At 42.8% G+C, this 12,002-nt stretch overlaps 1 protein-coding gene across 1 annotated transcript in view; it reads right to left on the bottom strand.

Moving 5' to 3' along the window:
- The window catches only part of ATXN10 (ataxin 10), a 75,773-nt gene that overhangs the window by 40,427 nt on the left and 23,344 nt on the right, over positions 1–12,002 (bottom strand). Inside the window, exons 4-6 of the mRNA XM_087722229.1 lie at positions 9,705–9,801; positions 7,324–7,488; positions 5,364–5,444 (exon numbers count right to left, since the gene is read on the bottom strand). Of these exons, the coding sequence (XP_087578355.1) occupies positions 5,364–5,444; positions 7,324–7,488; positions 9,705–9,801 (343 nt within the window). The remainder of the gene's footprint in view (positions 1–5,363; positions 5,445–7,323; positions 7,489–9,704; positions 9,802–12,002) is intronic.

The following is a 12,002-nucleotide window of genomic DNA, read 5'->3' as shown; positions in this document are numbered from 1 at the left end:
TATGGTCTTTTTTAGTCTACTCTTCTAGACTTTTAGTCTTTTTAAAGACTAAAAGGGAACCTGCCCCACTGTAGATCGAGGGGGGCTGTGTGGAGAGGGTTTCCTCTTTTAAATTCTTGGGAGTGCTTACTAGTCAAGATCTCACCTGGAAAAACAACACGTCTCTGGTGATTGGAAAGGCCCAACAGAGACTTAATTTCTTTAGAGTCCTGCGAAAAAATGAGGTGGAACAACGGCTGATGACCTCTTTCTATCATTCCACCATAGAAAGTGTCCTCACATATTGTGTTACAATACGGTATGCTGGTTTAACAGTTGCGGACAGGAAGGCACTACAGAGAGTGATCAATTTGGCACAAGAAACCATTGGTTGCCCTCTGACACCACTGGATGACATAGCCAGATCTCGCTGCTTTGGCAGAGTAAGGAAGATACTCAGAAATGATTCACACCCTGGTCAGTGTCTCTTTGCACTTCTACCATCAGGCAGAAGGCATCAAAGTATAGCCAGTCGAACAAACAGGTTTAAAGATCGTTTCTATCCTTGGGCTGTGAGACTTTTAAATACAAGCACAATCACTCCATGCACACACTAGTTTTTTTTTTCTTTTTTCGTTTCTGTTATAATTTTGCACCAGTGAGGTTAAAACCAATTTCGTTGTATTTAAGTACAATGACAATAAAGATTATACTTATACTTTTAGTCAAGACTTAAGGAAACCTCTTATTCTTGCAAACATTTGTGTCTATTACATGATATCACTTTTTTTAACATGTACTCCTTTCAGCTGCTCTTTCCAACCTAACCTTCTGCCCACAAAGAAATTGTGAATGTACCCTGGGAGATGTCAGTGGTGGGATCTGAAAAGTAGCGGATGAATGTTCAGCAGCTTCAGTTTATAATAAGCACTTAAGAGAATTTCATGTAAAAATAGGAAGCTGAATATATTGATAGATAGTAGAAATACACCGAAGGGAGGAGCAGAAGGAAAGAAGAAAGAGGGGTAGAGAGGGTGGGAGAGAGGATCGGAGGGAGGGTGAGATGGAAGGGAGGGAGTGTATTGGGAGAGAGGAGTGATAGAGGGGGAGGGGAAATAGGGTAGAGGGGAATGTTGGAGGGGAGAAAGGAAAGTTGGAGGGGGGTGAAAGAAAGGGTGTATGGAGGGTTGAAGTGGTATATTGGGTTTGTATTTTGGGGAGTATTGTTGACAAGGATGGCTGTGTTTATTGCTCAATGTTATACGGCCCCGGTTATGCACAGTATATATGTGACCGTATGAAATGAAAATGAAAAATGAAATAAAACATATTTACAGAAATGTGTTGAAAAGCTCTGATCAAAGAGCTAATATAAAATTTCTGGAGGAAAAAAAAAAAGAGAATTTCATGTTTTTTGGAACTCGCGGAGTAAAAATATAAACTTTCTAATCCAAAATAATCATTGTATTAAAATAATGCTGGGAGTCAGGTAAGATATAAATTTAAAAAAATATATTATTATGACTTTAGGGAAATTTCTATTTGCACTGTCTGTTAGTTTCGAGGAGTCATATTGTTAAAATTGTTAACTTTTGAAACAATCATTCTTCCAAACAGAAACTGTTAAGCTTTTATATGATGAAAGAAGAACTATTCTGCTGTTATCAAAAGCTTAATAGGCAGGCTGGTGTATATACTAGTGGCCAAAATTGTGGAAGCCTTTTGGGAAAAGTGTACAGTATTTTTGAGATTTGATGGCTAATAGCACCACTTCGTTTGCAAGTAGTACCGTAAACTTATATATCAATGGAAAGATAATTTAATCAAGAATGTAATCCAATAACTTTTATGAAGGATTTGCTATTAGAATAGCAGCTATAAAGAAGAAAAGTGAAACACCTAGAAAAAAATGATATAAACAAAAATGATCACCATAGAAAAAAACGAGATATGCAAAAATTATCAGCATGTCAGTTAATACTTAGTTGGGTAACCTTTCGCATGAATTACGGCCTTACAACATCTTCCCATGGAGTGAACCAAATCTTTTAGTTCTGCAGCTGTTATAATGTGAAACCAAGATTGAATGATTGACTGGCTATATTTGGCTGTACCTTTTTATAGAATACAGATAATTGAACAGACTTTGTTGCATTACATTGTTGCTTAACTTATCTTTCCATTGATATATAATTTTATGGTACTACTCCAAAGAAACGTGGTGTTATTAGCCATCAAACGTCAAAAATACACTTTTCACAAAAGATTTCCACAATTTTGGCCACTATTGTACACCTTTGACAAGAGGTACGGAGGAATTTGATAATACAGGTAGCCCTTGTTTGCTACTGTAACCAGAAGGAAGTATAAATATTACTCAAGCTACCAAAAAAAAGCAATTAGCAGAGTAAGTTTTTAATGTTTTAATGAAATTAAATTATAATCGCCTATGGAAATTGTGGGTGCTCCATCAATGGAGGTTTTCAAGAAGAGATGGGAGAGCCATTTTGTCCAGAATAGTCTAAGATCTCCTGTCGTGGGCAAAGGGGTTGGACTAGAAGACCTCCGAGATCCCTTTCAACCCTATGATTCTATGTACCTAGTCTGTAACGAACCAAGCAAGCTCAGAGAGCATCAAGGATTCCATTAAACGAGATGTTAAGGTTGTGGACTACAGCAGTGTTTCTCAACCTTGGTGACTTTAAGTCCTATGGACTTCAACTCCCAGAATCCCCCAGCCAGCATAGCTGGCTGGGGAAATCTGGGAGTTGAAGTCCACAGGACTTAAAGTCACCAAGGTTGAGAAACACTGGACTACAGCATTCATCGTGAAAGGCGCAGAGCTACCGCTAATTTATAACTGATGAAATTTCTGTGGTGGTTAAAAAGTTCCCAATATTCAGAGAATACTGATTCTTTAAAAAAAAAAAAGAAATCAGAATAAATATTTTAACAAGAGCAATCCTACTGAGCACAGTAGGGAGATGTGAAGTGAACAAACCATTCCATCAAAGGCCCTTCTGGGTTTGTGCTGGCACAAAGAAAGGAAAACTAGTATTTTCCATCCCGTCTTTTATGTTTCGATTTGTTTGCGGAAATATTTTTTTTCCCTTTCACTGCAAGCGACAGGAGTGCACCAGCTGCAGAACTAGCATCCAACTCCTGCTTTATCATTAGGAGCACATCAGGGGATGGGGCGTGTTGCTCCAGAGCCAATCCCGGTCCGCCCACACCATTAGTCCCAATTTCCTTTTTGTAGAAACATTAACCAGGGTTGAATCTTGCAGAGGTAAGGAGGTCTGCACACAGACTTGGCATCAGAGTAAACGAGGGAGGTTGCAACCCTCTGCAGAAAGCCAAGGGAGAGGAGAAGGTATATGATGGGCTCCCCACCCACAAACACAGAGCATGCATCAATGATTTCCACACAAACAGTCCTAGGTAGGAAGGCTTTCTGACTACTTTTGGGTATCAGCAACCTATGGCTCTGGAGCCGCATGTGGCTCTTTCATCCCTCGGCTGCGGCTCCCTGTCACCGGTTCAGTTCCACAATTGATAGGGCTTTTTGGTTAGGACAGATAGAGGAAAAAGGATGCCGTGCTAGGAAGAGACTCTATGGTGAAGGAACCGGACTTCTGGTCAGCTCCAGAATTGAACGGGGGGCTTTTGGTTACGACCTTTGTGGCTCTTTTGAGTGTTTAAGGTTGCCGACCCCTGCCTCAGGTGAAGATGGTCATGAATGGGCTTGGCAACGTGACCATGGAAGCGCTTAGGTCTTCTAGTCCAAGCGTTGCAGGATTTTGAAAATAAGACCCCCACCTGGAGCTGTGCTCAGGTTATCCCCAATGTATCACACGGTACAGTTGCGTAGACCAAGGAACAAAGATACGTTATAGATTGTCATACCATATTTCTCTTACCGTATCTTCTCACTGGAGAAGAGCCTCATGCTGGGAACGATGGAGGGCAAAAGAAGAAGGGGACGACAGAGAATGAGGTGGTTGGATGGAGTCACTGAAGCAGTCGGTGTGGGCTTAAATGGAGTCCAGAGGTTGACAGAGGACAGGAAGGCCTGGAGGAGCATTGTCCAAGGGGTCGCAATAGGTCGGACATAACTTTGCAACTAACAATAACTGTATTTAAAATTTTAATTCTCTGGATGGTTAATGTTTTTTTAAGTATTTCCTCATTAAGATGCATCGTTTGGGATTCCCGTGTTTTTAACCACAGTTAAAGTTGCATATCACCATTTGCATGAACTAGAAGTGAAACCAGCATCTGGACAGTTTGCAAACCCTGGTTAGAAGCTAATGACTGGCTAAGTTAGGTTATGATGCTTTTATTTATTATTCGGTTCATGCTATCCCACAGTATGCGCTAATGATCCTAGTTAAAATCTGTGCACACTTATTGAACCAAAATCGCGATTTCCATTTCATTCCTTCAAACTATAATTACGAAATACTGATGGATAAGGAGAAGGATCCCTATCATGGTTTTTACTAAATCTGGTTTTTGCGATGGAGCTAGTCAGAGAAAAATACAATCACATTAGCAAAGCATGCACATTGTTGTTGTTAGTTGTGAAGTGGTGTCTGACCCATCGCAACCCCATGGACAATGTTCCTCCAGGCCTTCCTGTCCAGAGGATGGTAGAGGACAGGAAGCTTACACCGACTGCTTCGGTGACTCCATCCAGCCACCTCATTCTCTGTCGTCCCCTTTTTCTTTTGCCCTCAATCTTTCCCAGCATTAGGCTCTTCTCCAGTGAGGATGTACATTACTGATACCCAAAACATCCTATTTGATATTTCTTTTACTTTGCTAATATATCCTCTCAAATTTCATTTCATGTGCCAGCTTGTTTGTAAGGAGATATTGCTGATGGCAAGTGGGGGGGAGGTTCACCTTGCTCTTCATTTGGCTGGAGGGTTGAAGGTATCTGAAACGATTTGGCAGATACACACTTTATTGTGTCTTATTTTGGGGGGGGAGGGTGTTCCACTCTAGCTACGAAATGAGAGGTTAGGTTGAATCATTCGATGCAGCAGGGAACGATACTCTTATGAAATCAGGGCCCAAGCATGAAATCTTCTCTTCGTTTATCCCCAGCCTGCGCATTTCTTTAGAAAGTCAGGGCGCCAACCTGAATCCTGCGACTCCTTATCCACATCCTTGCCAGTTGCGGCTGGTTTGTAATGTTAACCAACCAATTTAAAACCATTACTGACACAGAAACATGTATTTAGGGATTCCGTGCCAACTATAAAACCACACCGTTTTTTTTCTCTCCCCCCACCCCCACCCCAAAAAATATATCACGTGAACAGGATACTCTAGATGGTATGCTAACTACTAAAACCCACACTGGTTTTTGGGGTTACCTTTCTGGATCGCTCAGTTTGGCATAGAGGGCTTTGACCAACTCGGGGCACTTCAGCAAATGGTTGGTAACAATCAAGGTCCTGGAATGAGGAAAAAGCGCACAAAAAGTAGGACATATTGTTGTTGGTTATAAATAAACAACAAAGTTAACACCTCTGCACTGTATTGATGTAGTTTACACCGATAGCAGTCAAGAGTAAGGTGCTACATTTAGGCAACAAAAACGAAATGCACAGGTACAGTATAGGTGGTACCTTGCTCAATAGTAGTGACTGTGAGAGGGATCTTGGAGCCCTAGTGGACAACCATTTAAATATGAGCCAGCCGTGTGCAGCAGCTGCCAAAAAAGCCAACACAATTCTAGGCTGCATCAACAGAGGGATAGAACAGAACCCCCAAACCCAAACCCAAGCTGTGCGATGGTCAAAGCTTTAAGATGTTACAGGATCCAATCCGAGTCGATCACCAGGACCAGAGGTTTATTATTCCAAGCTTTCGGACTCATGCTGGAGTCTATTCTCAGGGAATTTCTCACTCTCCAGAATATGTGCCTTAAGACGTGCCCAATATTTTGGAGTCTGAAAAGCCACTCCAAAATTTGTAAAGTGAATAAACTACATCGCTTGGGCTATAACCAGAGGTGGGCTTCACGTTATTTTACCACCGGTTCGCTGTGCGCCAAAAACTGTGAGCATGTGTTTGCACCTTCTGCTCATGTGCATAACCTTCCGTGCATGCACTTTGCTCGCGCACGGCTTGCAAGCATGCATGTGGCTTAGAAAATGTGGCTAAATAGGACAGCATAATGGACCACTACCCACAGATCGCCACTACCGGTTTACCCCAAACCGGCTGAATACCATCACTTGGCTATAACCTTTTTTGAGACTTTTGGGGACACTTGATGGTTCCGATGAAGCCTCATTGGTGTAATTCAAAAAGTGGCCCTTAATCTGAATCGCATTTCTGATCATAAGCTCCATCATTAGAATCCAGCTTCCTTTCAGATAAGTAAAATAGCTCTTCCATGAAGCAAAATGCTTCTCCGTGTTTTCTTCCCCCTCCCCATACCCGTGTCTGCAGTTGGCGGGACAGGGAAGAACAACAGAAGCACCTGGGAGCAGCGTAGCCAGGCGCTACTAATAAAAAGTCAGAAAATGCCAATATCACATGCGATTTGGGGTCTTATCTCTGACAAAAAGAGGCTGAATGGATGCAACTCAGTTACACGCTATCAATATAACATTTTTACAGTGCCTGGGTTAAAAAGAATGTAAAAAGAAGCTGTAACTTATACTCTGTAGAATGGAAGGTTATGTTGTGGCCCGCCAGCAGCCAGCAAAGCAGGCAGCAGGTTCGGACAGTGAGGAGGTTGAGGAGGAACATGGGCCAGTCCTGGAATCTGGGGAAGGCTCTGATGAGGGCTCTGTGTCGGAGGCAGAGAGGGGGCCAGAGCCGTATGCCAGTTATCAGCTGCCTTCAGAGTCAGACATCAGTGAGGCAGACGAACAGCTGGAGCCTGTTCCCAAGTGTGCGCATGCGCAGAGTTGCCAGACAAAGGGAACAGCTAAAGAACAGGGGTTGACTTGGGAGTAAGGCTACAGGTGTAAGATGAATGGCCCCTCCCAGAGGGAATAAAAGAGGAGCGAAAGGGGAGTGGAGTTTGCAGGAGACAATTAGTTCACTTAATTAGTTTGTGACTCTCCGAGACTCCTTGCCAAGTTTTGCAGATATCGGCCTGGCAGCTCTCCAAGCCAGATAAGGTCTGTGACTGTAATTCCTCCCTTGAAAGACTTTGCTGGATGCAAATGAGCAGAATTCACTGTTAATTAACAAAAGGGGCTTTTGTTGGGAGAAGGAATTCCTTCATGCTCTTGGGAAGTCTCGGTCAGAACAGGTTATCAAAAGCTAAACACGACCCCTTGTTACCGTTTTGAAAAAGCTGAACAGAATACATACATCCATTCCAATTCTGGGCATCTTCTAGAAGCTCGAAGAACACAGAGGGCAATGTTCAAGTTGTTTTGTTCCTGGAGTTGTTTGATTCGCTCCGGATTAAGGCACGTGAAAAGAACCATAGAGCAATAATCAATGATTTTCTCATCTTGATGATTTAAACAATTCCTTTAAAAGAAAGAAAGGAAAGGAAAAGGGACAGTCACTGGTGGCAGCGGTGGTTAAACTATAATATTTTTACAACCAAAGTTATTATGGAACATTTTGACCAAATGAGAGAGATGCAAATAAGGACAATGAAAATGATTGGAGGCTGGGAAATTGTCAGCAAAAAGAGACTGGGAGAGTTTAGCAGTAAGAAATATTGTTGAGGGCTGAACACCAATTTATCTATTTGCTAGGGTTATACATTGCTCCAATCCGTACCGACACTGAGTATTTCACAAACCCTACTTTTATAAATAGAGTTAACATATATGCAAATATCAATGACAACAGAATACTATAGTACAGGGCTGTCAAACTCGCAGCCCCGATGCGTCACAAGTTGGCCACGCCCATGCCCAGTTTAGCGAAGAGGAGGGAATTGTGATATATCATGTGACGCCGTGACAAAGCAAGTTTGATACCCCTGCTATAGTACAAAGCACAATTTAATTGAGATCAACGAAATAACTCAGTTTCAATCAACCACCAAATTATTAGAGGGAATAGTTCACAACGTCTCTGCTTCTAAGACCCACTTTAATTGCCTTTTAAAAACCCAACAGGCCTCGTAACACCGGGGTCCTCAAACTACGGCCCGTGGGCCGAATACGGCCCGCCGAAGCCATTAATCCGACCCGTGCAGGACCACGAGGCTGCCACACCCACATTGCCCCACCTACCCACCATCCCCCACCCACCTTCTGGAGGCCGAGGAGGCCAAAAACAGGGTGCACGGAGGTGTCAGGAGGCCAAAAATGGGCCCCCAGCCTAGAGAGAGACACAGAGAGAGGGAGGGAGAGAGGGAGACACATACACACACAAAAGGAAGTCCCTCACCCCAACCCAGGCAGCCACATCCCTGCTGCCTGCTTTCCACCAGGAGCAAAAAAAAATCAACATTTAATTTAGGTGTATTGTTTAATGGACTGCTAAATTCTTTATTTATTTATCTATTTATCTATTTATTTATCTATTTATCTATTTATTTATTTATTTATTTATTTATTTATTTATTTATTTATTTATTTATTTATTTATTAGACTTATATACCGCTTCATAGGGCTATCAGCCCTCTCTAAGTGGTTTACAGATTTTTTTAGCAAATTGAGTCAGCAACTTGCCCCCACAGTCTGGGTCCTCATTTCACCCACCTCGGAAGGATGGAAGGCTGAGTCGACCTTGAGCCGGTGAGATTTGAACCGCTGAACTGCAGATCACAGCCAGCTGAAGAGGCCTGCAGTACTGCACCCTAACCACTGCGCCACCTCGGCTCTTAAATTGTCTGAGGGGCCGTGAATTGGCCCCCGTTTTAAAAGTTTGAGGACAACACTCAACACTCTTCAAACATCTGAAAATGGGTCATCCGCATCTACCCTTCCTGAATGCAGGATGTGGGAGAACGAAGCGACAGGAGAGTAGATACCTGCTCAATGCCAGCTTGGGACAGCTATTAAGTGCATTGGGTTAGAAATTGGGAGTCTGTGCATTCCAATCCTGCCCTAGTAACGAAGCCAATTGAACGATGTTGAACCAATCCTTCTCTCTCTCTCAGCTCCAGGAAGAAAGCAAGGGAACCCCACTTCAGAAAAAGTTGCTGGGGATACAGCATGGACTTGTCTATAGATTGTTGCCTGGAATCAATGTTGACTCAAAGGCAACTCCAAAATGTCCCTGCTAACCAAGTACACTTGTTCCTTTTTCATCTGCAAATTAAAAGTCTTTTTTTAAAACAAAAAATCTGTTTTCTGTTGACATTTTTACTTATTTATTTAGTCCAGGTAATCCACTGGATACATCCAAACCTGAAGGAATTTCAACTTCTGCATCCGCAGATGATAGAAAGCAGATCTTGCCTAAGATGCGAGAAACCACCTACCTGAATTTGATTAAACATAAATCTTTTAAGCCGCAGAGAAAAGCTCGTGGTCCTGCAATCCAATTTAATCCAATCTAAAACAGAAACTCTCGTTTTGACTCTCGAAGTTAACGTGGAGGAAGAAAGCCACAGAATATATTCCCAAATCCCTTATTCCCCCAATTTTTTTTTCTTCTCCAAAAAAAATTGAAGACTTGCCAACGAGGACAGTGAAGCTTAAAATCAAGCGCAATTAAAGTATCTTCAAGCAACTCTACCCTTTTTGTGAGAAAAAAAAAGATGACACCTGCAAATGCTTACAAGAAAAGAGACGGGGAAGCAAGTTTCCATATTGAATTCTGGGACTCACGGTTCCCTGTTGCAATATTTCCGAGAAATTGGAGGCTACAACGAAAAGCTAGAAGAGAAAAAAAAAAAGATACGTGTCAAAGAAGAAAATTGTTTACATTAAGGAATTCTAAGCACTTCCCTAATATTAAAAAGGGAATTATTAGGACAGCCTGGGTACTTGAGAGACCGCCTGCTGCCAATTACCTCCACTAGACCGATTAGATCCCACAGATTAGGCCTCCTCCGAATTCCATCCGCCGGCCAGTGTCAACTGGCGACTACTCGAAGGAGAGCCTTCTCTGTGGCTGCTCCGACCCTCTGGAACGAACTCCCCGTAGAGATTCGCACCCTCACCACCCTCCAGGCCTTCCGCATAGCCCTTAAAACCTGGCTGTTCCGACAGGCCTGGGGCTAAAGAGTTGTTGCCCCCGTCTCGAATGGTATGACTGTCGTGTTTTAAATTATGTATTGTTATGTGTCATTTTTAATCTTTGTCTGTATCCCCCTTCCCTGGTTTGAGTTGTGAGCCGCCCTGAGTCCCCTTCGGGGGAAAAGGACGGCATATAAATATAATAAACAAACAAACAAACAAGCCTGGCCTAATAACCTTACCCCATTTACCAACCACAAGCCTTTGGCCTGTCACGCTTAGAAGCAAGTTCATCAACTACCGTATTTTTCAGACTATAAGACGCACCGAGATTTTGAAGAGGTAAATTTTAAAAGGAAGTTTTTGCACTCTGCAGGTCTTCCAAACCCTCTGCACACCTCATTTTTTTGTGATAAACAGGGCATGCAGAGAGTTTGAGAGGCCTGCAAAAGGCTCCTGGGGGCTGGCGGGGGCAAAAACGAGCAAAAAACCATCCTGTTTTTCGCTCATTTTTGCCCTCTGCAGCCCCCAGGAGCATTTTGCAGGTCTCGCAAACCCTCCATTTTTGGGAAGGGGGCGGGGTTTCAGGAGGCCAAAAATTCTGTCTTCAGCATATAAGACGCACCCAGATTTTCACCCTCTTTTTGGGGAGAAAAAGGTGCATCTTATACTCCGAAAAACACGGTATGTAATGCACAGAACCCACTTTTATACGTCATGAATTATTGGTCTGTCCTTATCAGACTAACTCATTGCCTCTTCTTCTTTCTTCCTGAAAAAGAAAGTAGAGGAATGGACTCAGTAAAAGGGATAATGGACAAACCCACTTTAAAATAGGAATGCAGTCAAGGATTGGGTTCCATTACAACAATTATAATTATAACAAAGGGATGTGCTGGCTCAGTGGCTAAGATGCTGAGCTTGTCGATCAGAAAGGTTGGCAGTTCGGTGGTTCAAATCCCTAGTGCCACGTAATGGAGTGAGCTCCCGCTTCTGCCAACCTAGCAGTTCGAAAGCATGTAAAAATGCAAGTAGAAAAATAGGAACCATCTTTGGTGGGAAGGTAACAGCATTCTGTGCACCTTTAGCGTTTAGTCATGCCGGCCACTTGACCACGGAGACGTCTTCAGACAGTGCTGGCTCTTCGGCTTTGAAATGGAGATGAGCCCTGCCCCCTAGAGTCGGGAACGACTAGCACATATTTGCGAGGGAACCTTTACCTTTACTTTTTATAACAATTCAAAGCTAATGCTAGGAGGGTCATCAAAACCAGTGCGCAGCTAGGTGGGATTACAATGAGAATTTCTTGAGAAGACAATCCTTGCAAGCCTGTGTTTTGATTCATGCTCAGGCTGACCCCAAAATACATCCTAAATGACTCCTTTTTTCAATGCCTAGAGGAGGGCTGTCAAACTCGTGGGCAAGATGCATCACGCGTTGGCCACGCCCACTCCGGTTTAGCGAAGGGGGGTGAAAGTCACAATACGAGCACGTGACGACAACATGACACCATGAGTTTGACACTCCTGGCCCAGAGAAAGAACTTGGAGCTGTTCTATTTCAAACATGTACTGCATATAACATATAACACGGTGACTCTCTCACATGGGTGCACGTAGATTTAAGTAATGCTAGATTTATTTAAAATTTATGCTAAGCAGAAGCTATTACTGCTGATTTATCTTAATAGAGATATTGCCTTAATTCAAGATTAGGTTGCAGGACATCTAGTTTAATGAAAAGAAGGACCAGGGGAGACATGATAGCAGTGTTCCGATATCTCAGGGGTTGCCACAAAGAAGAGGGAGTCAAACTATTCTCCAAGCCACCTGAGGGTAGAACAAGAAGCAATGGGTGGAAACTAATCAAGGAGAGAAGCAATTTAGAACTATGGAGAA

This window comes from Thamnophis sirtalis, unplaced genomic scaffold (genome assembly GCF_051295495.1).
Source record: "Thamnophis sirtalis isolate CommonGarterSnake01/CBP01778 unplaced genomic scaffold, rThaSir2_p1.2 scaffold_9, whole genome shotgun sequence".
In the NCBI taxonomy this organism is placed as follows: domain Eukaryota; kingdom Metazoa; phylum Chordata; class Lepidosauria; order Squamata; family Natricidae; genus Thamnophis; species Thamnophis sirtalis.
The sequence above is the reverse complement of the archived record's forward strand: the minus strand, read 5'-3'. Positions and strand labels throughout refer to the sequence as shown.